Source organism: Bubalus kerabau, chromosome 10, assembly GCF_029407905.1.
Source record: "Bubalus kerabau isolate K-KA32 ecotype Philippines breed swamp buffalo chromosome 10, PCC_UOA_SB_1v2, whole genome shotgun sequence".
In the NCBI taxonomy this organism is placed as follows: domain Eukaryota; kingdom Metazoa; phylum Chordata; class Mammalia; order Artiodactyla; family Bovidae; genus Bubalus; species Bubalus kerabau.
The window spans coordinates 47,354,953-47,381,899 of NC_073633.1; the positions used below are offsets into that span (position 1 = coordinate 47,354,953).

Sequence of the window (26,947 nt, forward strand, 5' to 3'; positions counted from 1 at the left end):
TGGACGTGAGTCTCAGTGAACTCCGGGAGTTGGTGATGGACAGGGAGGCCTGGCGTGCTGCGATTCATGGGGTCGCAAAGAGTCGGACAGGACTGAGCGACTGATCTGATCTGAATATTCCATTGTGTATATGTACCACAGCCTTCTGATCCATTCATCTGCTGATGGACATCTAGGTTACTTCCATGTCCTGGCTATTATAAACAGTGCTGTGATGAACATTGGGGTACACGTGTCTCTTTCAATTCTGGTTTCCTCAGTGTGTATGCCCAGCAGTGGGATTGCTGGGTCGTATGGCAGTTCTATTTCCAGTTTTTTAAGGAATCTCCACACTGTTCTCCATAGTGGCTGTACTAGTTTGCATTCCCACCAACACTGTAAGAGGGTTCCCTTATCTCTGCACCCTCTCCAGCATTTACTGTTTGTATACTTTTTGATAGTAGCCATTCTGACTGTCATGAGATGGTACCTCATTGTGGTTCTGATTTGCATTTCTCTGATAATGAGTGATGTTGAGTATCTCTTCATGTGTTTGTTGGCCAACTAAGCAGAAATGTCTGCTTAGTTCTTTGGCCCATTTTTTGATTGGGTCGTTTATTTTTCTGGAATTGAGCTGCATGAGCTGCTTGCATATTTTTTAGATTAATTCTTTGTAAGTTGCTTCATTTGCTATTATTTTCTCCCATTCTGAAGGCTTTCTTTTCATCTTGCTTATAGTTTCTTTCGTTGTGCAAAAGTTTTTAAGTTTAATTAGGTCCCATTTGTTTATTTTTGCTTTTATTTCCAATACTCTGGGAGGTGGGTCAGAGAGGATCCTGCTGTGATTTATGTCAGAGAGTGTTTTGCCTATGTTTTACTCTAGGAGTTATATAGTTTCTGGTCTTACATTTAGATCTTTAATCCATTTTGAGTTTATTTTTGTGTATGGTGTTAGAAAGTTCTAGTTTCATTCTATTACAAGTGGCTGACCAGTTTTCCCAGCACTACTTGTTAAAAAGATTGCCTTTTATCCATTGTATAATTGTATATTCTTGCCTCCTTTGTCAAAGATAAGGTATCCATAGGTGCATGAATTTATCTCTGGGCTCTCTATTTTGTTCCATTGATCTATATTTCTGTCTTTGTGCCAGTAGCATACTGTCTTGATGACTGTGGCTTTGTAGTATAGTCTGAAGTCAGGCAGGTTGATTCCTCCAGTTCCATTCTTCTTTCTCAAGATTGCTTTGGCTATTCGAGGTTTTTTGTATTTCCATACAAATTGTGAAATTATTTGTTCCAGCTCTGTGAAAAATACTGTTGGTAGCTTGATAGGGATTACATGAAATCTATAGATTGCTTTGGGTAGTATACTCATTTTCACTATATAGATTCTTCTGATCCATGAACACGGTATATTTCTCCATCTATTTGTGTCATCTTTGATTTCTTTCATCAGTGTTTTAGTTTTCTATATATAGGTCTTTTGTTTCTTTAGGTAGATTTATTCTTAAGTATTTTATTCTTTTCATTGCAATGGTGAATTGAATTGTTTCCTTAATTTCTCTTTCTGTTTTTTCATTGTTAGTGTATAGGAATGCAAGGGATTTCTGTGTATTAATTTTATATCCTGAAACTTTACTATATTCATTGATTAACTCTAGTAATCTTCCAGTGGTGTCTTTAGGGTTTTCTATGTAGAGGATCATGTCATCTGCAAACAGTGAAGTTTTACTTCTTCTTTTCCAGTCTGGATTCCTTTTATTTCTTTTTCTTCTCTGATTTCTATGACTAAAACTTCCAAAACTATGTTGAATAGTAGTGGTGAGAGTGGGCACCCTTGTCTTGTTCCTGGCTTTAGGAGAAATGCTTTCAGTTTTTCACCATTGAGGATAATGTTTGCTGTGGGTTTATCATATATGGCTTTTATTATGTTGAGATATGTTCCTTCTATGCCTGCTTTCTGGAGGGTTTTTATCATAAATGGACGTTGAATTTTGTCAAAGGCTTTCTCTGCATCTATTGAGATAATCATGTGGTTTTCATCTTTCAGTTTGTTAACGTGGTGTATCACATTGATTGATTTGCAAATACTGAAGAATTCTTGCATCCCTGGAATAAAACCCACTTGGTCATGATGTATGATCTTTTTAATATGTTGTTGGATTCTGTTTGCTAGAATTTTGTTGAGGATTTTTGCATCTATGTTCATCAGTGATATTGGCCTATAGTTTTCTTTTTTTGTGGCATCTTTGTCTATAGGTTTTGGTATTAGAGTGATGGTGGCCTCATAGAAAGAGTTTGGGAGTTTACCTTCCTCTGCAATTTTCTGGAAGAGTTTGAGTAGGATAGGTGTTACCTCTTCTCTAAAGTTTTGGTAGAATTCACCTGTGAAGCCATCTGGTCCTGGGCTTTTATTTGTTGGAAGATTTTTTATTACAGGTACAATTTCCATGCTTGTGATGGGTCTGTTAAGATTTTCTATTTCTTCCTGGTTCAGTTTTGGAAGGTTATACTTTTCTAAGAACTTGTCCATTTCTTCCAAGTTGTCTAGTTGATAGTAGTCTCTTATGATCCGTTGTATTTCTGGGTTGTCTGTTGTGATTTCTCCATTTTCATTTCTAATTTTGTTGATTTGATTCTTCTCCCTTTTTTCTTGATGAGTCTGGCTAATGGTTCATCTATTTTATCTCATTTTATTTTATTTATCTTCTCAAAGAACCAGCTTTTAGTTTTGTTGATTTTTGCTATGGTCTCCTTTGTTTCTTTTTCATTTATTTCTGGCCTATTTTTTATGATTTCTTTTCTTCTGCTAAACCTGGGGTTCTTCATTTCTTCTTTTTCTAGTTGCTTTAGGTGTAAAGTTGGGTTATTTATTTGATTTTTCTCTTGTTTCTTGAGGTAAGCTTTAATGCTATGAACCTTTCCCTTAGCACTGCTTTTACAGTGTCCCATAGGTTTGCTGGGAGAAATATCAATAACCTCAGATATGCAGATGACACCACCCTTAGAAAGTGAAGAGGAACTAAAAAGCCTCTTGATGAAAGTGAAAGTGGAGAGTGAAAAAATTGGCTTAAAGCTCAACATTCAGAAAACGAAGATCATGGCATCCGGTCCCATCACTTCATGGGAAATAGATGGGGAAACAGTGGAAACAGTGTCAGACTTTATTTTTTTGGGCTCCAAAATCACTGCAGATGGTGACTGCAGCCATGAAATTAAAAGACGCTTACTCCTTGGAAGGAAAGTTATGACCAACCTAGATAGCATATTGAAAAGCAGAGACATTACTTTGCCAACAAAGGTTTGTCTAGTCAAGGCTATGGTTTTTCCTGTGGTCATGTATGGATGTGAGAGTTGGACTGTGAAGAAGGTTGAGCGCCGAAGAATTGATGCTTTTGAACTGTGGTGTTGGAGAAGACTCTTGCGAGTCCCTTGGACTGCAAGGAGATCCAACCAGTCCATTCTGAAGGAGATCAGCCCTGGGATTTCTTTGGAAGGAATGATGCTAAAGCTGAAACTCCAGTACTTTGGCCACCTCATGCGAAGAGTTGACTCATTGGAAAAGACTCTGATGCTGGGAGGGATTGGGGGCAGGAGGAGAAGGGGACGACAGAGGATGAGATGGCTGGATGGCATCACTGACTGGATGGATGTGAGTCTGAGTGAACTTCCGGAGTTGGTGATGGACAGGGAGGCCTGGCGTGCTGCGATTCATGGGTTTGCAAAGAGTTGGACACGACTGAGAGACTGAACTGAACTGATAGGTTTGGGGTTGTCATGTTTTCATTTTCATTTGTTTCTATGCATATTTTTATTTCTTTTTTTATTTCTTCTGTGATTTGTTGGTTATTCAGAAGTGTATTGTTTAGCCTCAATAAGTTTTTGTTTTTAATAGTTTTTTTCCTGTAGTTGACATCTAATCTTACCACAATGTGATCAGAAAAGATGCTTGAAATGATTTCAAATTTTTTTTAATTTACCAAGGCTAGATTTATGGCCCAGGATGTGATCTATCCTGGCAAAGGTTCAGTGTGCACTTGAGAAAAAGGTGAAATTCATTCTTTTGGGGTGAAATGTCCCATAGATATCAATTAGGTCTAACTGGTCGATGGTATGATTTAAAGTTTGTGTTTCCTTGCTAATTTTCTGTTTGGTTGATCTATCCATAGGTGTGAGTGGAATATTAAAGTCTCCCACTATTATTGTGTTACTGTTAATTTCTCCTTTCATACTTGTTAGCACTTGCCTTATATATTGTGGTGCTACTGTGTTGGGTATATATATATAATTGTATATCTTCTCCTTGGATTGATTCTTTGATCATTATGTAGTGTCCTTCTTTGTCTCTTTTCAAGGCCTTTATTTCAAAGTCTATCTTATCTGATATGAGTATTGCTACTCCTGCTTTCTTTTGGTCTTCATTTGTATGAAATATCTTTATTCCAGCCCTTCACTTTCAGTCTTTATGTGTTTGGTTTGTGGTGGATCTCTTGTAGACACCATGTATAGGGGTCTTGTTTTTGTATCCATTCAGCCAGTCTTTGTCTTTTAATTGGGGCATTCAATCCATTTACATTTAAGGTAATTATTCATAAGTATGATCCCACTGCCATTTACTTTGTTGTTTTGGGTTCGAGTTTATAAACCTTTTCTGTGTTTCCTGTATAGAGAAGATCCTTCAGCATTTGTTGATGAGTGCTTTGGTGATGCTGAATTCTCTCAGCTTTTGCTTGTCTGTTTTCAAAGAGAATGGGCTGCCTTTCTGGGTGCTGGGTGTCCTCCATCAGCGTTCAGAAGTTGTTTTGTGGAAGTTGCTCAGCATTCAAATGATCTTTTGATGAATTTGTCGGGGGCAGAAATTCTCCCTGTCCTATTCCTCTGCCATATTGGGACCACCCCCCACCCTTACACTTTCCTCTTGCCCTATCTACAATAAAAAGAAAAAGAAAAACCTAGAGTTCAGTTCAGTTGCTCAGTCATATCCAACTGTTTGCAACCCCATGGACTGCAGTATACCAGACTTTCCTGTCCATCACCAACTCCAAGAGTTGGCTCAAACTCATGTCCATCGAGTCAGCGATGCCATCCAAACAGCTCATCCTCTGTCATCCCCTTCTCCTCCTGCCTTCAATCTTTCTCAGCATCAGGATCTTTTCCAATGAGTCAGTTCTTTGCATCAGGTGGCCAAATATTGGAGTTTCAGCTTCAGCATCAGTCCTTACAATGAATATTCAGGACTGATTTCCTTTAGGATTGATTGGTTTGATCTCCTTGCAGTCCAAGGACTCTCAAGAGTCTTCTCCAACACCACAGTTAAAAAGCATCAATTCTTTGGCACTCAGCTTTCTTTTATAGTCCAATGCTCACATCGATACATGACTACTGGAAACACCATAGCTTTGACTAGATGGACCTTTGTCAGCCAAGTAATGTCTGTGCTTTTTAATATACTGTCTAGGTTGTACATAGCTTTTCTTCCAAGGAGCAAGTGTCTTTTAATTTCATGGCTGCAGTCACCATCTGCAGTGATTTTGGAGCCCAAGAAAAGAAACTCTGTCACTGTTTCCATTGTTTCTCCATCTATTTGCCACAAAGTGATGGGACCAGATGCCATGATCTTAGTTTTTTCAATGTTGAGTTTTAAGCCAACTTTTTCACTCTCCTCTTTCACTTTCATCAAGAGGCTCTTTAGTTCCTCTTCACTTTCTGCCATGAGGGTAGTGTCATCTGTGTATCTGAAGGTCATTGATATCTCTCCCAGCAATCTTGATTCCAGCTTGTGCTTCATCCAGTCCAACATTTCACATGATGTACTCTGCATATAAGTTAAATAAGTAAGGTGACAATTTACAGCCTTGACATACTCCTTTCCCAGTTTGAAGCCAGTCTGTTGTTCCATGTTCAGTTCTAACTGTTGCTTCTTGACCTATATACAGATTTCTCAGTAAGTTGTACTTAAAACAGTATAGAAAGGTACGAAATGAAAAGCAGCAGTTTGCAACCCTTTCTGACCTATCAATAATCTCTCTTCTCAGATAAACTCACTTTTGTCAGTTTCTGCTTTTACTTCCTTTGGTTGTTACCCCCATACACCTGAGGACTTCTCTGGTAGCTCAGACAGTAAAGAAACTGCCTGCAATGCAGGAGATCCTAGTTTGACCCCTGGGTTGGGGAGATCCCCTGGAGAAAGGAATGGCAACTCATTCTAGTATTCTTGCCTAGACAATCCCATGGACAGACCGTGGGGTGGCAAAGAGTCGGACACGACTAAGCAACTAACACACACACTCATACCATACATCTAAATGGTGAACTATGCCTATTTCCTCATTTATCCGTTTTAAACAGTTTCTGTTACCCCTTGTTCTTTCTTTTTACTTAAATAAGCATCTTTCAGATATTTCTATTATCAATATAAAGAGTGTCTTCATTGCTTTTTTATAGCTGCAATAATTTTCTCCTGCCCTCACATACTGAGCTGACCCACTTGTGACTCAAGCTTGGGAAATTTCCATCCCCCATCAGCTAGTCACAGGAACCCCACCTCCACCCCATGAGGTAGGAGGTATTGATCACCCTATGAACTTTCTATAACCGTATTACATGGGAGTATAAGATGAGTATTTCACCTTTAAATTAACATAGCTTCAGTAGGAAACTATGTACTCCAACACAACAATTCTGATCATTGAAAGCAGACCCTATCACCAGCTCTACCATGTGAAGATTACAGATCAAAACCTTTCTCATTCTACCTATAAAACAGCCAAATAGCTTCACCTACCTACCTTAAGACCTACTAGGGGAATTTCAATCTGCCTAAAACAAAATTGAGAAGACCAACAGTCACATGAAAAGATGCTCAACATTGCTAATCATCAGAGAAATAAAAATCAAAACCACAATATCTCACCTCACGCCTGTCAGAATAAGGTAAGTCACTTCAGTCGTGTCCGACTCTGTGCGACCCCATAGACAGCAGCCCACCAGGCTCCCCCGTCCCTGGGATTCTCCAGGCAAGAACACTGGAGTGGGTTGCCATTTCCTTCTCCAATGCAGGAAAGTGAAAAGTGAAAGTGAAGGTGCTCAGTCGTGTCTGACTCTTAGCGACCCCATGGACTGCAGCCCATCAGGCTCCTCTGTCCATGGAATTTTCCAGGCAAGAGTACTGGAGTGGTCAGAATTGTTATCATCAAAAAAAACAGAAATAACATATGTTGATGAGGATGTGAAGAAACAGAACACTTTTACACTGTTGGTGGAAATGTAAATTGGTGCAGCCACTGTGGAAAAGAGTATTGACATTTCTCAAAAAGCTAAAAATAAAATGACCATATGACCCAGCAATTCCACTCCTGGGTATATATTAAAAAAAAAAAACACTAATTCAAAAAGATACATTTATGTTTATAGCAATATTAATTACAATTGCCAAGATATGGAAGCATTCCAATATACACAATAGGATATCACTCAGCAACAAAAAAAGAATAAAATAATGCCATTTGCAGTAACATGGATGGATCTAGAGATTAGCATACTAAGTCAAGTAAGTCAGACAGATACCATGTGATATCACTCAAATATGGAATGTGAAATAATGATACAAATGAACTTATTTACAAAAGAGAAACACTCACAGACAGAGCAAACAAACTTATGGCTACCAAAGAGGAAAGTATGGCTACAAAACAAACTATGGCTACCCATTTCCCCTTTCCCTCCTCCCCTTTGGAGGGATAAATTTGAAATTTTAGAAATTTAACATATACATACTACTATATGTAAAATAAACAACATTGACCTACTGAATAGCACAGGGAACTATATTCTATATCTTGTAATATCCTATAATGGAAAAGAATCTGAAAAAAGAATAGGTAGGTAGGTAAGGTAGGTAGACGACTGAATCACTTTGCTGTACGCCTGAAACATTGTAAATCAACTACTGTTGTTACTGTTTAGTTGCAAAGTCATGTCCAACTCTTTTGCAACCCCATGAACTATAGCCTGGAATGCTCCTCTGTCCATGGGATCTCCCAGGCAAGCATACTGGATTGGGTTGCCATTTCCTTCTCCAGGTAATCTTCTTGACCTGTGACTCCTGTGTTGACTGGCAGATTCTTTACCTCTGAGCCAGCAGGAAAGCCCAAATATTCAATTTTTTTTAAAAAAAGAGTATTATAAGGTGATAAGTGCTAGGAAGAAAAATACAGCACACAGGGTAGATAAAGTGTCCCATGTATTATGTGATGCTGTAAAGGAGTGTGTAGTTTTAATTGGGTGGCTAAGAAAGACTCACTGAAAAGGTGACAATTAATTAAAGACATGAAGGAAAGAAATAAATTAATGCATTAAATATTCACAAAAAAAAGATTACCCCAAAGTATTCATAGCCCTTAAATTATTTGGTTTAATTACACTCTGTTCCCTGAAATAAAATGTTAAATTCAACAGATATCTCAAGATTTATTCAACTCATGTCTAGTTTTTATCCTTTTCTCTTATCTTCAATTTTATTTTTTCAGTCCTCACTGAATTCCTTATGTGGTCTACTGAGTCCTATTTTCAGTCCATAATGGGAGCTTCAAAACAAAAGAAGTAGATCTTGAGTACTTTATAATCAACTCAGGCTACTATACATTACTTGTTTGGATTTTCAATTTCTTTGAATCTTGAGATTTTAAATAGCCTTTCATCTAGTTATAATTATCTTTGCATTTGACAGAACTCTGCAACTTATCATGTTCTCCATATCTGATGGGACCTTATAACTCATAAATATATTAAAATGGTATTCAATTAACTTCTGGCTATTTCTCAAGGCCGTCTCTGGCTTGCCATCCCAGCTTTTAAGATCATTCTACTGACAAGCACTTTATAAACATCTGCCTTAAAGCATTCTAGAATAGATGATAGGAATATTTACTCTGGAGACAAAACATAGCTGTGCCAATAACTGCCTGTGGCACCTTGGGCAAGTCACTTATACTTTCTAGGGTTCAATTTCCCTACTGTAATATGGAGAAGATAAAATTGGTACCTATCTTATTGAGTTATTACAGGGATTAAGCAAGAAAAGTGCCTAAAATGCTGCCTGGAACATAACATGTGCTCAATAATTTTAATTTATTATTATCATTATATTCCCAACTTGTGATATATAATTTTTATATTCATTTGCTATTTGTCCTCCTTGATAGTAATTCCTATATGTCAGAATCTAAAAAACAATCATCAGTTTGAAATGACTTCCATTGACATCCCATAAGAACAAGCTGAATTGAGCACAAAGCTTGGTTCTTTGGCTCCTAATATACTTAAGGATTCCCAGGTGGCTCAGTGGTGGCAAATCTACCTGCCAGTGCAGGAGACAGGTTCAATCCCTGGGTTGGGAAGATCCACGGAAGGAGGAAATGGCAACCCACTCCAGTATTCTTGCCTGGAAAATTCCATGGACAGGGGAGCCTGGTGGGCTACAGTCCATGGGGTTGCAAAGAGTTGGACATAACTTAGTGACTGAACACACACTCACACAAATATTTAAGCATGTGCTAATTTAAGTAGTTTCAATGCTCTTCTTTTGCACTTGCTCCAGTAATGAATTTTACTAACATAACACACAAAGTCCAAAAGGAGTTCCCCTATTGTTTTCCTCAGGCTGGCAGAATCTCCCCTCACTCAGTTCAGTTCATTTCAGTTGCTCAATCATGTCCGACTCTTTGCGACCCCATGAATCACAGCACACCAGGCCTCCCTGTCCATCACCAACTCCCGGAGTTCACTCAGACTCATGTCCATTGAGTCAATGATGCCATCCAGCCATCTCATCCTCTGTCGTCCCCTTCTCCTCCTGCCCCCAATCCCTTCCAGCATCAGAGTCTTTTCCAATGAGTCAACTCTTCACATGAGGGGGCCAAAGTATTGGAGTTTCAGCTTTAGCAGCATTCCTTCCAAAGAACACCCAGGACCCATCTCCTTTAGAATGGACTGGTTGGATCTCCTTGCAGTCCAAGGGACTCTCAAGAGTCTTCTCCAACACCACAGTTCAAAAGCATCAATTCTTCGGTGCTCAGCTTTCTTCACAGTCCAACTCTCACATCCATACATGACCACTGGAAAAACCATAGGCTTGACCAGATGGACCTTTGTTGGCAAAGTAATGTCTCTGCTTTTGAATATGCTATCTAGGTTGATCATACTTTCCTTCCAAGGAGTAAGTGTCTTTTAATTTCATGGCTGTGATCACATCTGCAGTGATTTTGGAGCACAAAAAAATAAAGTCTGACACTGTTTCCCCTTCTATTTCCCATGAAGTGATGGTACCGGATGCCATGATCTTCGTTTTCTGAATGTTGAGCTTTAAGCCAACTTTTTCACTCTCCTCTTTCACTTTCATCAAGAGGCTTTTGAGTTCCTCTTCACTTTCTGCCATAAGGGTGGTGTCATCTGCATATCTGAGGTTATTGATATTTCTCCCAGCAATCTTGATTCCAGCTTGTGCTTCTTCCAGCCCAGCATTTCTCATGATGTACTCTGAATATAAGTTAAATAAGCAGGGTGACAATATACAGCCTTGACGAACTCCTTTTCCTATTTGGAACCAGTCTGTTGTTCCATGTCCAGTTCTAACTGTTGCTTCCTAACCTGCATATAGGTTTTTCAAGAGGCAGGTCAGGTGGTCTGGTATTCCCATCTCTTGCAGAATTTTCCACAGTTTATTGTGATCCACACAGTCAAAGGCTTTGGCATAGTCAATCAAGCAGAAGTAGATGTTTTTCTGGAACTCTCTTGCTTTTTCCATGATCCAGCAGATGTTGGCAATTTGGTCTCTGGTTCCTCTGCCTTTTCTAAAACCAGCTTGAACATCTGGAAGTTCACGGTTCACATATTGCTGAAGCCTGGCTTGGAGAATTTTGAGCATTACTTTACTAGCGTGTGAGATGAGTGCATTTGTGCGGTAGTTGGAACATTCTTTGGCATTGCCTTTCTTTGGGATTGGAATGAAAACTGACCTTTTCCAGTTCTGTGGCCACTGCTGAGTTTTCCAAATTTGCTGGCATATTGAGTTCAGGACTTTCACAGCATCATTTTTAGGATTTGAAATAGCTCAACGGGAATTCCATCACCTCCACTAGCTTTGTTCATAGTGATGCTTCCTAAGGCCCATTTGACTTCACATTCCAGGATGTCTGGCTCTAGGTGAGTGATCATGAGTGATCACACCATCATGATTATCTTGGTCATGAATCTCCCCTCACTACAGTTGTCTAAATCTCCTTTCCAATTGGGTGTTCTCATCCATCTTCTCTTAGGTGCAGTTCATCTGCTCTGTGTACCACCTCTTTGAGGTGAATGATGAAACCCCACTCTTCAGTATCAAGGGTCCTGATCACTAATGTGTTGTGCCAACTTTTCTGGCTGCCTGAACGGGGTGCATGACCTGCTGTATCTACCTGGACTTGAACCCTATGTTTATGTAGATCCATCTAAATCCATTGCCCATTCCTATAATTCTAATTGCCTGGATCATTACAATAGTTATATGGCCTCATAGTTTATAAAGTACCTTCAAGGACATTTTCTTCTTTGATCCACATTTTCTTCTTTGAGATAGAAATACTCATATTATTATTCCTAATGTGGACTAGAAGAAATTAAAAAAGGCCAGAGAAGTAATAACTCTCAAAACTAAGATTGGAACAAGGATTTACAGTGTGAGTGTATTGTATAGATGCCAGGAGGAAATAAAGACCAGAAACTGTCCTGAACCCAAGGGAAACAAACTGAAGGTAAGTTAAGAAGTCAACCTCACCAGGATGGTTTGATGGATGGACCTTTAAAGGAATTCGGAAGTACCTTGAGTATGAACATGAAAGCTTCAACTCTAACAAACATTTGAGTACCACACACAGAGTTGATTTTTTGAAAACCTGCTTCCAAAGTAGACACGGTATTCTCTACAGTTTTTCTCAAAGTTCCACTGGAGAATTAAATCCTGCAGAATATGATTGGTGTGTAATTTTTTTCTCAATTCTTCCCAGAATGGAACAAAACTAGTACCATCCTAGAGGCATAGACAGGAGAAAGCGATGGCACCCCACTCCAGTACTCTTGCCTGGAAAATTCTATGGATGGAGGAGCCTGGTAGGCTGCAGTCCATGGGCTCGCGAAGAGTCGGACACGACTGAGCGACTTCACTTTCACTTTTCACTTTCATGCATTGGGGAAGGAAATGGCAACCCACTCCAGTGTTCTTGCCTGGAGAATCCCAGGGATGGGGGAGCCTGGTGGGCTGCCGTCTATGGGGTCGCACAGAGTAGGACACGACTGAAGCAACTTAGCAGCAGCAGCAGAGGCATAGACAAGAAGTTAATTCACTATATTCATTGGATGCCTTAACACATTAGGAAGCAATTTCTTTGTGGGATCTTGGTTGAGAAGAACTAAATGAGAGCACTTACATTAGACCTATTCTGTGGAACAACCACCTTCACCTGAAATGAGTATTTAGTCTTAATAATTAAAAAAAGCATCAGAACTGAATAAATAACTCCTCTAAAGAGTGGGCAACCCATGCCCATGTACAGTTACTTCTCCAACAGTAACCTATTTTGGGTGTCAATCTTACAAAAGGCCAACTCATTGTAAAAGACCCTGATGCTGAGAAAGATCGAGGGCAGGAGGAGAAGGGGGTGACAGAGGATGAGATGGTTGGAGGTCATCATCAACTCAATGGACATGAATTTGAGCAAACTCCAGGAGATAGTGAAGGACAGGGAACTCTGGCGTGCTGCATTCCACGGGGTCACAAAGAGTTGGACACAACTGAGCAATTGAATGGTAAGAACTTATGAAGGGCAATGCTATAAGGTTAAGAACTATATACATCAATGCGGCAAAAGTCTACCAATACTCCCAGGCAAATATGCCTATTAAAGCCACATGTTTTGTTATATGGGAACCAAGGAAGACAATGTAAAAGGTTTAGTGCCTTCCAGTCCTTCCAGATGAGAGAACATCTCCAGAGGATGTTCTCCAGGCAGGGGACTAGTCAGAGCATTTCAGTCTGTGAACAAGAGTGACTTCAGGTATCAAAACAGATGATAAACTTTGGAAGCAGGCTGACTGAATCAGGCTAGACAGTTTTTTCCTGCAAAAGGCTTTCAGAGATTTGTGGAGGATGTTTCTAGAGGCTGGAAAATTGATCCCCATTGATTCCAGCAAGGAAATGATGATTTACAAGCCCTGTTTTGACTGTGGATTGGTGAGCCAGGACAGTCTGGCAGTAAAAACAAACCAACCAGGCCTGTTCTAAACTGACTAATCACCTCCAAGCCAAGGAAACAAATCTGCCTTTGCCATTAATACAGCTCTTAGTTCAAACAACAAGCAAAAAGGAAATACAACCAGACAGATTCAAGGGAACGAGGAAACAAAATCAGGGGAGTTTTGCCTCCCGTTCATTTTCATCCATAAGCTCCTTTTTTATACTTTAAACATGTTTACTTTGAGAATGAAGTAAGGAAGGAAAGCACTCAGAGAGAAAAAAAAAAAATGTGAATTTAGAACAGAAGCATAAAGGCCTAAGGAAATAAACCCCAAGGAAACAGAATAGAATATTATTTGAATAAACTGGCTTAATCAAGATTAATTTTGTTTATTAACAAGCAGAATTGTTATTAAAGCTAAGTAAGCAGTGGTCTGTATCCAATTAGAGCAGACAATTCTCAGGAGAAAAACAGAACAGGAACCAGAGTGAAAGCTGCCCTCAATGTAGGGAGGAAGGGAAAGTCCTTTGTCGAAGATCTTCAACGTGAAGAACTAAAAATGGGATGAAATACAGCTTTAATTGACACAAAGTCTCTATTTATTCTCACTCTTAAAAAATGAAAGTGTATTTGAAAAACATAAATGAGTATGGAAATTTGCATTTAAACACTACCTGATGCCTTTTTGAAAGTAAAGAAAGTGTTAGTGCTTAGTGTGTCTAACTCTTTGCGACCCCATGGACTCTCTTTGCAAGCGCACCAGGCTCCTCTGTCGATAAAATTCTCTAGGCAAGAATACTGGAGTGGGTAGCCACTCCCTCCTGCAGGGGATCTTCCCAACCCAGGAATCAAACCCAGGTCTCCTGCACTGCTGGCAGATTCTTTACCATGTGAGCCGCCAGGGAAGCCCAGTGAAAGTAACAGTAGTTAAAATTCCATCTTCTCCAGATGCCATACTAAGTGTGCTGTGAATTCTCTCCTTTTGTCCAACTCTCCTATAGCTGCTGCTAGAACCCTAGGGGAGGTACTAGTGTTATCTCTTTTGACTGAATTGTTGCTGTTCAGTCACTAAGTTGTGTCCGACCCTTTGCAACCCCATGGACTGCAACCAGACCCCTCTGTCCTTCACTATTTCCCAGAGTTTGCTCCAATTCATGTCCATTGACTGAATTAATTGGTTTCTTTTCTGCTACTTGGGATTTTTTTTTAATACTCATTGTGTACCTTCTGTGTGCCAGGCACTGTGCAGGACTCTAGATATGGTTGTGCCTTCAGAAAACTTACAGACAGTATAAACTGTAAGGAAAAAGAGAGAGGGTTGTAGTAGAAACAGTGAGGGAGGGAAGCACCTATTTAAGTGGTCAGATCAGCTGAGGCCAGAAAGAGGAATAGGAACCATCATGTGAAGTTCAAGAAGGAAGCAGAGGACATACATGCAAGGGCCAGGCTGGAAAGAACTTGGCACATTAACATTTTCAGAAGATAGGTTAGTGAGAGAACAATGAACAAGAGTGACAGGAGGAGGAGTTGAGGGGGGCGCACAAGGGGGTTTTAGAACTTGTTACAGAGTTTTGTGTATGTTAAGTAGAGTGGAAGCTCCTGGAGGGTTTTAAGCAGGGGTGATATAAGATCTGATTTTCATTTTCTAGAAAATTAATTCAACTCTGGAGCATAACTTATAGGGATTCAAGAGGGGAAGCAGAGAGACAAATGAGGAAACTATTGTCCAGGTAACAGAGTCAGTGGTGGCTTGGTCTATGGGATGGCCACAGAGAAGAGAGTCAAGATATGCTTTGGAGGCAGGATTAATAGAACTCAATCTTCTATACTATTCTGTAATCACACTTACCACATTTTCTAGTAACTTTGTCTCTTTCTGCCAGTGACTATGACCCCTTTGAAGGTAGGAGCAATATGTCACTAATCTGGGTTCCTCAGAGCCAACCATAAGGTCTGATAAACCCTCAAAAAGGATTTGATAAATATATGTTAATAAGATAAGAAAATGCAACCACCTCTGGGAGGATGAATTATCTCTATTCTTTGTTGTCTTACCTAGGTTAGGACTGTGAAAGATCAAAACCAGAAAGTACCATCCTGAAAGAGACACAGTCATCCTAGTTATGCCCCGAGATCAGGGGATCCTGTTCTAGTAGCGCATGTGTGCTGCTGCTGCTGCTGCTGCTAAGTCGCTTCAGTCGTGTCCGACTCTGCGCGACCCCAGAGACGGCAGCCCACCAGGCTCCACCATCCCTGGGATTCTCCAGGCAAGAACACTGCAGTGGTTGCCATTTCCTTCTCCAATGCATGAAACTGGAAAGTGAAAGTGAAGTCGCTCAGTCGTGTCCGACTCTTAGTGACCCCATGGACTGCAGCCTACCAGGCTCCTCTGCCCATGGGATTTTCCAGGCAAGAGTACTGGAGTGGGGTGCCATTGCCTTCTCCAGTAGTGCATGCATAGATTCTAGTTAAGGGATATGTTGATATCGTTGCACTTGAATGACCCAAACTCCTGCTGCCAAAATATCAGTAAAAGTAGCATAGTATAGTGATTGAAAGAATGGACTCTAGTGTCAGGTTCAAATTCTGCCCCAATCCTTCTAGCTAAATGACTTTGTGCAAATTACTTAACATCTCTGCATTTTATCAGCTATAAAATGGGTAATAATAATACTTACTATGGAAGGCAGAATTATGGCCCCCAAATATGTCCACTGGATACTACACCAGGGCTTCCCTGGTGGCTCAGATGGTAAAGCGTCTGCCTGCAATGCGGGAGACCAGGGTTCGATCCCTGGGTCAGGAAGATCCCCTGGAGAAGAAAATAACAACCCATTCCAGTACTCTTGCCTGGAAAATTCCATGGACTGAGGAGCCTGGTAGGCTACAGTCCATGGGGTCACAAAGAGTCAGACATGACTGAGCGACTTCCCTTTCACTTTCAAATATGTCCACAGCCTTCCGTGGTGGCTCAGTGGTAAAGAATCCACCTGCCAATGCAGGAGATGAGGATTTGATCCCTGGGCTGAGAAGATCCCCTGGAGAAGGAAATGGCAACCCACTCCAGTATTCTTGCCTAGGCAAGAATCCCATGGATAGAGGAGGCTGGCAGGCTACAGTCCCATGGTATCACAGAAGAGTCAGACATGATTTAGGGACTAATCAACAACAAGAATCCCATGGATGAGGAACCTGGTGGGCTACAGTCCATGGGGTCGCAAAGAGTTGGACACAACTGAGCGACTTCACTTTCATTTTCAAATATGTCCACAGGCTTCCCTGGTGGCTCAGTGGTAAAGAATCCACCTGCCAATGCAGGAGATGAGGATTCGATCCCTGGGCTGAGAAGATCCCCTGGAGAAGGAAATGGCAACCCACTCCAGTATTCTTGCCTAGGCAAGAATCCCATGGATTGAGGAACCTGGTAGGCTACAGTCCATGGGGTCGCAAACAGTCAGACACGACTGAGCGAATTCACTTTCACTTTCTTTCAAGAACAACAACAAAATATGTCTGCTTTCTAATCCTTAGAACTTGTAACTATGTTACATTACACAGCAAGGGAGAATTAAGGTTACAGATGGAATTAAGGTTGCTAGTCAGATTGCCTTAAAATAGGGAGATTATCCTGGATTATCTCAGTGGGTTTTAGGTAATGACAAAAGTCCTTAAATTTCGAAAAGAGAGATAAAAGAGTCACTCTCCAAGTGATACAGTGTGAAACAACACTCTACTGTTTGCTGGCTCTGAAGGAGTGCAGAATGACTAAAAGCAGACAAGGGCAAGGAAATGGATTCCCCCCTAACGCCTCCAGAGGGACATGATTGTACCAACACTTGGCTTCCCAGGTGGCTCTAGCGGTGAAGAACCCACCTGCCGGTGCAGGAGACTTAGGAGGTGTGGGTTCTATCCCTGGGTCAGGAAGATGCCCTGGAGTAGGGCATGGTAACCCACTCCAGGATTCTTGCCTGGAGAATCCCATGGACAGAGAAGCCTGGCAGGCAACAGTCCATGGGGTCACACAGAGTCAGACACAGCTGAAGCGACTTAGCATACACATGCCAATACTTCGATTTTCAACCCAGGAAGAGGCATTTTGGACTTCTGACCTACAGAAGTGTAAGATAATGTTTGCTGCTTTGAGCCACTATATTTGTAGTAATGTTACAGAAGAAATGTAAAGCTAATACATTATTACCCTTCAGAAATACTAAGTACATCTAAATGAGTCAGCATGTGTAAGAACGTTCTTAACACAGACCAGGGTAGTATAAGCATTATCTATCATCCTGCATGAGGATGCCTGACTCGTTCAATGTCCTTGGCTGCACAGCCCACTCAAAATAGCCCTTCATCCTACAATTACATGTTATGATAAATACATTCAAAAATAATGATGTTAGAGAATCCTTCAATACACAGTTTTAGACATTTTGACTTAAGATATAGACAACATTCTCAAGCATTTTCCAAGTCCCAATATCATTTTTCTCTCAACAAGTTGCTCCAACTGGGTAGGAAACAATTGACTTGGCTATAAAGATCAGTCTGGAAATTCCAGATGCCAGTTTTAAAACTGAACTGGCATGGGATTTCTTGCCTGCTCCTCCCATCACCTAGAAAGGAAGGGTTTTTATATGCATTGTAAGACACCTCTGTCATAAATGAATAACGTGAGTCAACATGAAGAGAATCATTAATACGTTCACCAATTAAGAAAGCACACACTTCCGTTATCAACTATAATCATTGGTTGGCTTCAATCTCCTTAGTTTAATAAATACATCACTGCCATTTATTAAAAAATAATATGCTTTTCCAGGAAAACTCTTGTACCCTGCATAACCGGCCAAGTCACGCTGGAGATTCAAAGTGTAGTATCAAGTGAGAATTTAATGCCTGACCCAACCCCATTCATGATTAAACCTGTCTTATAAAACCTAGGTCATTCCTGGAATATTCACAACCTACAAGGCTAAAAGAGGCCATTGCCTTCATGAGAACCACTTATTGAGAGGAAGGCTCTGTTTATTCCAGTCAGGTTTCACCCATCCATTTACAGCTTTCTAATTTCACTTCTTGGTAATTGTTCCCTCAGCATTTCCTGTAACTGTGCCTTATCTGATTCTTTCACTCTAGAGTGTTATTTTTATTGCAGTGTAAGACAGAAAACATTTTTGAATTATAATTGGAAGTCCTGACTGGTTTCCCATTTGATGCTGAATAATTGAATCCTGGCTAATTAGGTGTGCGGAACCCCCAATTCACCCTGCAGCAAGGCTTACCCTGACTTCTGATGATGCTTCTGAAATATGGTTAATTGTCAGAAGCCATGCATAGTGATAATGAGCACATCTTTGCATCTCTTGCCCTCATGAGGAAAACTGGAAATTTCTAACGTGGTATTTAAATGAGCTATGATGCTTTTGCAAGTGTCCTAAATTATCAGCTGAAACATCCTGAAAATGACTAGACCATCAATCTTACTCACCTCTCTCTTCAAAGGGAAGGTAGCCACGTCAAGATTCCTACTGTGGTATTTTCTAGGAAACAGAAAGTTAACCTTAAGTCACTTTTTTTATCTAGGAAAATTAGACAATTATATTGCTCTGAAGCCTTCACAAACTCGAGTCTATTCTTTTGAAGATTTAAGTAGAGTTACGAGGTGAAGATGTGTGCCTGGGCTAATTAGCAGTTCCTGCTTCAGTTTGAGGACTTACCCTAAGAAAAGACAAAGGAGGCCTATAGGACCAGAACACTTCTGGAATCCCCATACAAGTGCTTCTTGAAAAATACAAATTTTCAGGCCAAATAATCATGTCTATTCTTAAAGATATTTTCATCAGAATCTGACAGTACTGCAAGGGCCTTCTGCCTATATTCATTTTATTAAATGTTGACTTCACATCACCAACCATTTCCATCTTTTAGAAAAGTTTCTGCTTTCTTTAAAAGGAAAAAGAAAGCTGTCAACATAATTTTAATTCTTTTGCTAACTTATTTTTTTATGTTCTTATATTTGCATTTTTTCTTTTTTGCATTATTTGGTCTATTATTTGAAAGGATCTCTTTTCAAGTACTGATAACAGAAAATTTAAGAGGACATCAAAGTCAATTGGTTTCTTTTAAGGGATGAAATGTAGCTAAGGAATAAGATTTATGGGGCTGAAAAGAAGCTTTAAGACCCTTCCACATCTGAGTGCATGTATTGGAAGTCCTGCTCAATATGCCTCTCCCACTGGGCCTTTTGCTTGGCTGCTCTGCAAAGCCAGTCCAGGGTTTATAAAGGCTGTGTAACAGGGCAGGTTTCACTTTGACCATAGTCCAGGCAATTTTGCATCTATATTGTATAACATTCCTGCAACTTCATCCATATACACTAAGCAGATGCCCTTTGCACCCAGGTTTGACCAGCAGCCTCACTGCTTAGCAAATGGGTACTATGGACCAATCATCTGCCCATGACCATTGCTGGTTAATGACTGGACCAAGGGTGAGAACCAGAGACTCTCAATCACCAACCCAAGGTCCTCTCCACACTGTTCTGTTCTTCACCACATCCAAGAGACTGAAAGATTCACTAATTGTTACCAAAAATTTTAGTACTGATCTTGGAAGCAGAGTAGTGAGCAGTCCTGAAGAAGGATGTTAGTTCCCTGCCTAAGAATGAAACCTGGGTAACCTGGATGAAAACTAGGAGTCCTAGCCACCAGACCACCAGGGGCTAAAGGCTGGAAGCAAAGTGGCCCTGGCTCTTGCCCCTGTTTGAAAGCAAGGATGTTTCAAGGAGGTGAAAATCTGTAAAAACAGGCACAAAGTTTATTAGAGATATCACATAATGTATGGGAGAGCACACAGGAAAACATTTTGTTTATCTAACTCAGAAGCAGGGCAGAGATACACACCCAAAGAGAAAGGGTATGGGCATCCTCTCTAATGAGGAGGAGTGCAATAAGTTGGAAGCTAACCTGAGTTACACACCCAGAGAGGAGTGCGGGCATCCTGAATGAGGCAGAACACAATAAGGAGGTGATGTAAATCACTTACATAGGACAGTCCTTCTGGGTCTTTGTTTACCTTTGGCCAACTATCTTGTTTTTTTTCTTCATTTGACTGGTCCTTGAACCCTCCCCAAGATGTGTGCACGACTTTTTTCTAAGATGGACCCCACTCCAGAGGCCTATGGCTGCATGTCCACACTTATTATAGGGTGGAGCCCCTTCCTTTTTTGACCCTCAAGAAGGCTTCTTGCTCATGTGCAGACAGGAAAGTCTTCCTTGATCTCAGGAGTGGGCACCTTATCTCTTTGCTTTAGCAGAGCTCAGCTTTTGCTGCTAGCTTTGTCTTTGGAGTGTCTGGGTGAGAAAAAAGCTTGAATTTTATTCCACTTGACAAATACCAGGTGTCCAGCCCAGAAGCCCACCATCTCCTGCCTCAATACTGTTTCTCATATCAGGGAACCTGACATCCATGCCTATTCAGAGAGAAGTTACCAGATAATTGATAGCTGAATAAAAACTAAAAATTTAAGAGACTGTCAAAATTCAAAGATTTCTTCACACAAGCTCTAATGAGTACAGTTCTTTTACAGAAATTCCCTCCAGATTTTGGCTAATTATTATTTACTGAACAATTAGTATGGTGCTAGTAGCATGCAAGTGGTTTATATTTAATGATTTCATATTATCTTATTTTATCCTCATTCTCCTATGGAGTAGGTCTTGCTTTACAGAGAAGGAAACTGAGGCTTAGAGACAATTAAAAAAATCTCCTAGGGTTACACAGCCAGTAAGTGACCAAAGCAGAACTTTATTTGAAAATAGAGCTCAATATACTGTTATACTCTGGAGAAGGCAATGGCACCCCACTCCAGTACTCTTGCCTGGAAAATCCCATGGAGGAGCCTGGTAGGCTGCAGTCCATGGGGTCGCAAAGAGTCAGACACGACTGAGCGACTTCACTTTCACTTTTCACTTTCATGCACTGGAGAAGGAAATGGCAACCCACTCCAGTGTTCTTGCCTGGAGAATCCTAGGGACGGGGAAGCCTGGTGGGCTGCCGTCTATGGGGTCGCACAGAGTCGGACACGACTGAAGTGACTTAGCAGCATACTGTTATACTCAGTAACTCCTCCCCTATATAGTCACATCAGGTAAAATTTATCAAAAATAATTTTCACTCTGTGCCTTTTATTCTGGACTATCCTTGATCAAGCAAAGAAGATATATTCAATATTACTAGCATTCTCCAAAAGCTTGAAAATTGTATTATTACATCTTTCTTAAAGATCTCTCAAAAAAGGATTAATGATACATCCCAATGATAGAACCTTTCTGGACTCTGGTCTAAATTTATTATATTGATTCTTATTATATTCCCAATAAAATGAAGAGTAACTTCTCACCACCCACCAGACCATATCCTTTGATATTCCTTTCCCTTCTCTTGCTTTTCTCACAGATTAAATAACTCCAAATCCTTAGGGTTTTATTCCAAAAGGGCCCATTTCCAATAGTGTAAGGAAATCTGCATTATTCCTGTTAACTGAAAAAAATACACAACCTAAAAGTTGAGAGTGATGTTCTACTCAGTGGACAAATCTGAGGACATAAGCCCAGGACACAGCATCTCAGATAACTCTGAGAGACTGCTCTGAGGAGGCAAGGGGGGAGCCAGGATTTATAGGAGTTTTCAAAATAAAATACCAGGTAATTGGAATATCAGAAGATCACTGTTAATAAAAGAAAACCAGATATTTCAAGTTAAGAATTTAGTGCTTTTCTATGTATGGGAAGCTGCAAGCGTCAGGGCTCATTGAAATCATTCCTTTGACATGCACCTCAGCTATCTAGGGCCAGTATCTGTATTTTCCCGCACCTTGGGGGAGCAGGAAGGAGGACTGTGGTGTACCAACTGGATAGCTGCAACATTCTTTGTCTACTGATATGGCAGGCAATATTTTTCATTGATGTTCTTAAGTGAGAGGTCCTCTCACTGGGGTAGCAGTGTGCAAAGGCTTTCCCTTAGGCTCTCAGGAAGTCCTAGAGGAGACCATTTCCAGATCCTAAAATGCCTGAAAGTGATCTTCCTGAGAACAAATGTCCTCAAGGCACCATGCTGACTCTCCTTTCCTACCTCCCCTTTCAGGAGAGCCCTTCTCCTGTTCTATGAAAGAAAGGCGGAGCTCACCCAGCTAGATCTCTCACCAGTGCATTGCCCTGCAATATAGAAACCTCGGGCAACAAAGAGACAAATCAAAACACTGCTGAGAAAGTAACTCTCTGACTGGGTTATGTATCCTTTTACAACTCAGATGATGTCCAATTTCCTGCTTTTAATCTGGTTAAATAAAGAACAAGTCAATAAATCACTGATAAAAACTCTTCCTTCTATTCTAATGAAAGATCAAGAGTTGATTTTTCTTTGACACTTAACTTGAAAGGAGTCCAAAGAATTGACTGACATTGAAATAACCTGCTTTCCATTTTTTCACTGATGAACAAAGTTTCAAATGCTTACAAATATAAAAGAATAAAAATAGATTTTATATTGATGCTAACTCTGTTCCTTTCTAGCAAAATTCATCCACAGATACAAGAATTTTTAAAACCGTCTCATTATGTGATGCATTTCCAACTAATTTTTTACTTAAGAATTATCCCAACCTGTAATAACTCTGTACAGAAAAATGTTAACACTTTGAGACTTATGGTGAGAGAAATACATGAGATAAATTCAACTTCAGTGTAAATTGCTATGGTCTTTAGACTCTTGGAGAGGCAAAGGGAAATGCGATAAAATAAGAATAATGTAACAGTCTTCTTTTTAAAAGTCCATACTTACATTTGATAAATTACATCTTTTCTTGTATATAAATATGTTAAAATTTTAGAAACTGACTTTAAAATGTGGGAAGGAATACTTTGTTTTTCCAAATTCTTTAGCAATACAAAAGGAAAAAAAATTGAAGATAAGCTGTTCTGCCAACTCCAAAGCTCTTTTTATCCTTATTAGTACTTATTCCTACTACCCTAAACTGAAGTCTTCAGCATAAATATCCTAAAAACTCACAATGGCTTGATTAAATCTTAGCCCAGTGCTGCATCTAGGAGAGTTACTTTGTAATTCCTACACCTTTTTTAACTACCTGTTTAACCACCTCGGATTCATACTTTTTAAGAGATAGTTCTTATTGCTCATTGGCCCACAAATTCTCTTCTATCAAAGGTATATTTAACCACTATAGGCATGTGATATTACATGCCATGTAAAATAAAATAGCAGTGAACCCAGAGTGTTCTTGCCATTCACTTCCCATTCTTCCCCATCTAGGGAACAACTTTGGCAAGGTGGCTTGGAGTGATCAGATATCCCTTAATGGCTTTCCTTTGCTCCTTCTCATCCCTCGATCAAATAACTTTGTGTGAAAACCTTGAGCCCAGTTAAATTCCCTCTGTAAACAGGGATAAGAAGGGAAAAGAAAAGAATATTAGTGTTCCTATTTGATACATAAAATCAATAACTTCATATTTTTTAGATTTGGCATTGGGGAGCTAAGGAGTCTGATCATAGTTTCAGATTCTTTAAAAACAAGATTAGACTTCAAAGGACCAAGGATCAGTTTTGTCATATATATAACAAAGTGTGAACAGCGAGTGTCGTCCAGCAATTTCATAAGCAGGATAGACTTGTTGGCTTTTGGAAAGGATCTGGGGAGCTATTGTAAGTTTGGTGCTTAAATCTTCTCTCTCTGAACTACCTCCATCTTCTGAGAGTTGATTGAAGTCATGTGGTCAACAAAATCTCCTAAGATCCTGTCTGGCAAATGATGTTTCTCTTTTCTTACTCTGGACAGTGTAGGCCACAGCCTTCAGAGAGGATGGACTTGGTTGTCCCAATACTCAGCCCTTTTACCAACCCTCCTACTCAGGCTAGGGTATATCTAAGCATAGAGGCAATGAGAGCAATTTTCTCCTATATGATAGAATTAATGGAAGTTTCTCAATGAGCAACTGGGGGCCTCTAGGTTCAAGAGCTGCAGTGGAAAGAAGAAGAGGCATCAGGAAAGAAGGAAGGGGCCGAGGAGGGAAAGAGGAGGAGGAGGAAAACAGGGAGAAGGAAGAATGTCCCCAGCCATAAGGAGCACACCATTATCTGGGAAGGCAGGATAACAAAAGAGAACATGTTCAAATAAAGGAAACCTTTTGTTCAGATGCTTAGTCATGACTTAAAACCAAATACCGTCTATAGACACAGCAGGAAATAACAGTTAGCAAATTTCTTAATTAGGGTACTTCTTAACCTTCTAGAGACAATTCTGATTCTTTTCATACAACTAAGAATTCTTGCTACTTGTTAAATACAGAAACACTGGTGAACAAAAGTAAATGAATTTCTACAACACGTTAGCATTTCACCATCTCGCATTTCACCACAGGGATCCAGGCTCAGTCACTGTCACACTGTGACTCCCACAAGTAAGGTATGGGGTAGAAGGGAAGCTAACATTTTCCTTCCAGATAAATGCATAATTAAAATCCTGATTCATGGATTTGTTAATTGAACTTCCTGCTGTGGACATAGGACATTCTTGGCAGGAAGAATATGGAACTGTTCCAGATGGCTCAATTTGCTTTATTTTTTTCCCCACTACTTCAATATACTCTTTTTTGAACAGTGATTGGAAACAAAAGAAGGTGTGTACTAAATCGGTTCAGTCGTGTCCACTCTTTGTGACCCTGTGGACTGTAGCCATGTGTGTGTGTGTGTTAGTTGCTCAGTTGTGCCTGACTCTTTGAGATCCCATGGACTATAGCCCACCAGGCTCTGTCCATGGAATTTTCCAGGCAAAAATACTGAAGTGGGTTGCCATTCCCTTCTCCAGGGGATTTTCCAGACCCAGAGATCGAACCCGGGTCTCCTGCATTACAGGCAGATTCTTTACCAGCCAAGCCACAAGGGCAGCCATGTGAGGGGGAGTTAATTCAAGAAGAAGAGAGAGAAGTCTAATGGTTGTAGAAATGTAATAGGTGCTTCTCAAATAAAAGGAAATTGGTAGAGGAGGTTCACCTCCTACAATAGGGCTCTCTGCTCTTGAAACCCAACAAGTCATTAGGAGCAAGGAGTTTACTCTCTGTTTCCATCATGGCATGGATGGCTACGTCAGTCCCTGGCTGACCCCAGCTGTCTGTGCTCTTTCTAAGTCACCAGGCTGCATGTCAACAGCCCATGTCCCTTCAGGTCATGGGGTTTGGAAATTACAGCGAATGCCCTTGGCCACAGGGCAGAGGCACGGGGATGCTCCTGAGCAGTCCACCTCTGCAAAGCACCCCCATCCACACTTTTCAACATTTTCACAAATGTCTTAAGGATCTGGTTTTCTCCATTCCTCTTCTCTCCACTCCAAATTCTCAAGCTAGTTAGGAGGGTTCTACTTGGTCACTTCATTCCTTCAAACCCTCTGTCTAATGCATAATCAATACTCTACAAATACGTGATGAATTTATGAATAGTCATGCTCGTTTCCATCTCTTTTACTTCCTGATTTTCTGACAATTTTAGCACAGCACTTTCAAAGCCATTTCTCTATTCCACAAGCCACTGGTCATGTCCCTCTGTCCACTAGATTTTCACAGCCTACCTGGAACTGGGTCAGATCTATGGACCACTTGGTCTGGATCTCCTGTGGCTGGTACCTTCATGGAAGTGCTCCCTTGTGACTTCCCACTCACCCGTGTATTCTCCAGCTCTGAACTCAGTCGCCGCTTCATCCCAGCATGTGCACAGCCAGCATCATCTTGTCAGAGTCCCACCATTCCCAATGTCTGCTCTGTTCAATGGAATGCTGACGTCATGGGAAGTTAATAGATGTTACAAGAAAAAAAATCTGTGAGCAATGTGTGGAAATACCATGTATTATTTTCCCATCTTGGAGATTCACATCACTGAGAAGTTTTGGTTAGGGGATCTGGAGATAAGGGGGCAAAAGTTTGTCTACACAGGATTTCCAACTTATTTCATCAACATGGGTACCTTTTGTCATGTGATGTCTACCGAAATGGGAAGCCATTCTCTTCTCCAGGGGATCTTCCTGACCCAGCAATCAAACCCCAGTCTCTGCACTGCAGGCAGATCCTTTACCATTTGAGCCACTAAGGAAGCCCAAAATCACTTAGCAGCGGTGTGATTTGAATCAATGCACCCAAAGAGACCAGAGCCTTCATCCAGCACCTTAGACCACTCAGCCATGCTACCCTGTTATGGACAATTAACATCCCATAAAGTGTCAACCCTTACAACACATTCTAGAATGCACTGATATAAGCCTGTTCTGAAAATTAAGTGTGGAGCCCACACCAGCAAGACAGTCATCAGTATACTGATTAGTGTAAGTTAAGGAAGACTTTGGGAACAAAGGGAGTCTTCAGCTTGATCTCTGGAAAGTGATGGATAAAACTGGGAAAGAGAAACTAAATGATGCTATCAGGGAAGTGAGAAAGATAAGTCTAGGAAAGGCAAGTCCGAAACATACCTTAAGAGTTGAAAGGAGGAGAAAACATACCACACTTGGTAGAGTCCTTTAAAAAAATGATTTAGGTTAAAAAAAATAGGCTGTTCTAAGGGTAGCAGTTATAGTTTATTGTCTGAAAAATAAGCTTCTTTTTGAATTCTTAGTTGCCTCCTAGCTTACCTTTTCA

General features: G+C 40.4%; 1 protein-coding gene across 31 annotated transcripts in view; it reads right to left on the bottom strand.

Annotated features, from left to right (window-relative positions):
* Nucleotides 1-26,947, bottom strand: part of LOC129621292 (uncharacterized) — a 694,734-nt gene that overhangs the window by 623,599 nt on the left and 44,188 nt on the right. For all 31 annotated transcript variants that reach the window (XR_008699198.1, XR_008699185.1, XR_008699196.1 and 28 more), the window contains one exon: nucleotides 18,742-18,793. Coding sequence is in view for 15 of the 31 variants with exons in the window: in XM_055537548.1 (XP_055393523.1) it covers nucleotides 18,742-18,793 (52 nt within the window). In the remaining 16 variants the exon portion in view is untranslated. The remainder of the gene's footprint in view (nucleotides 1-18,741; nucleotides 18,794-26,947) is intronic.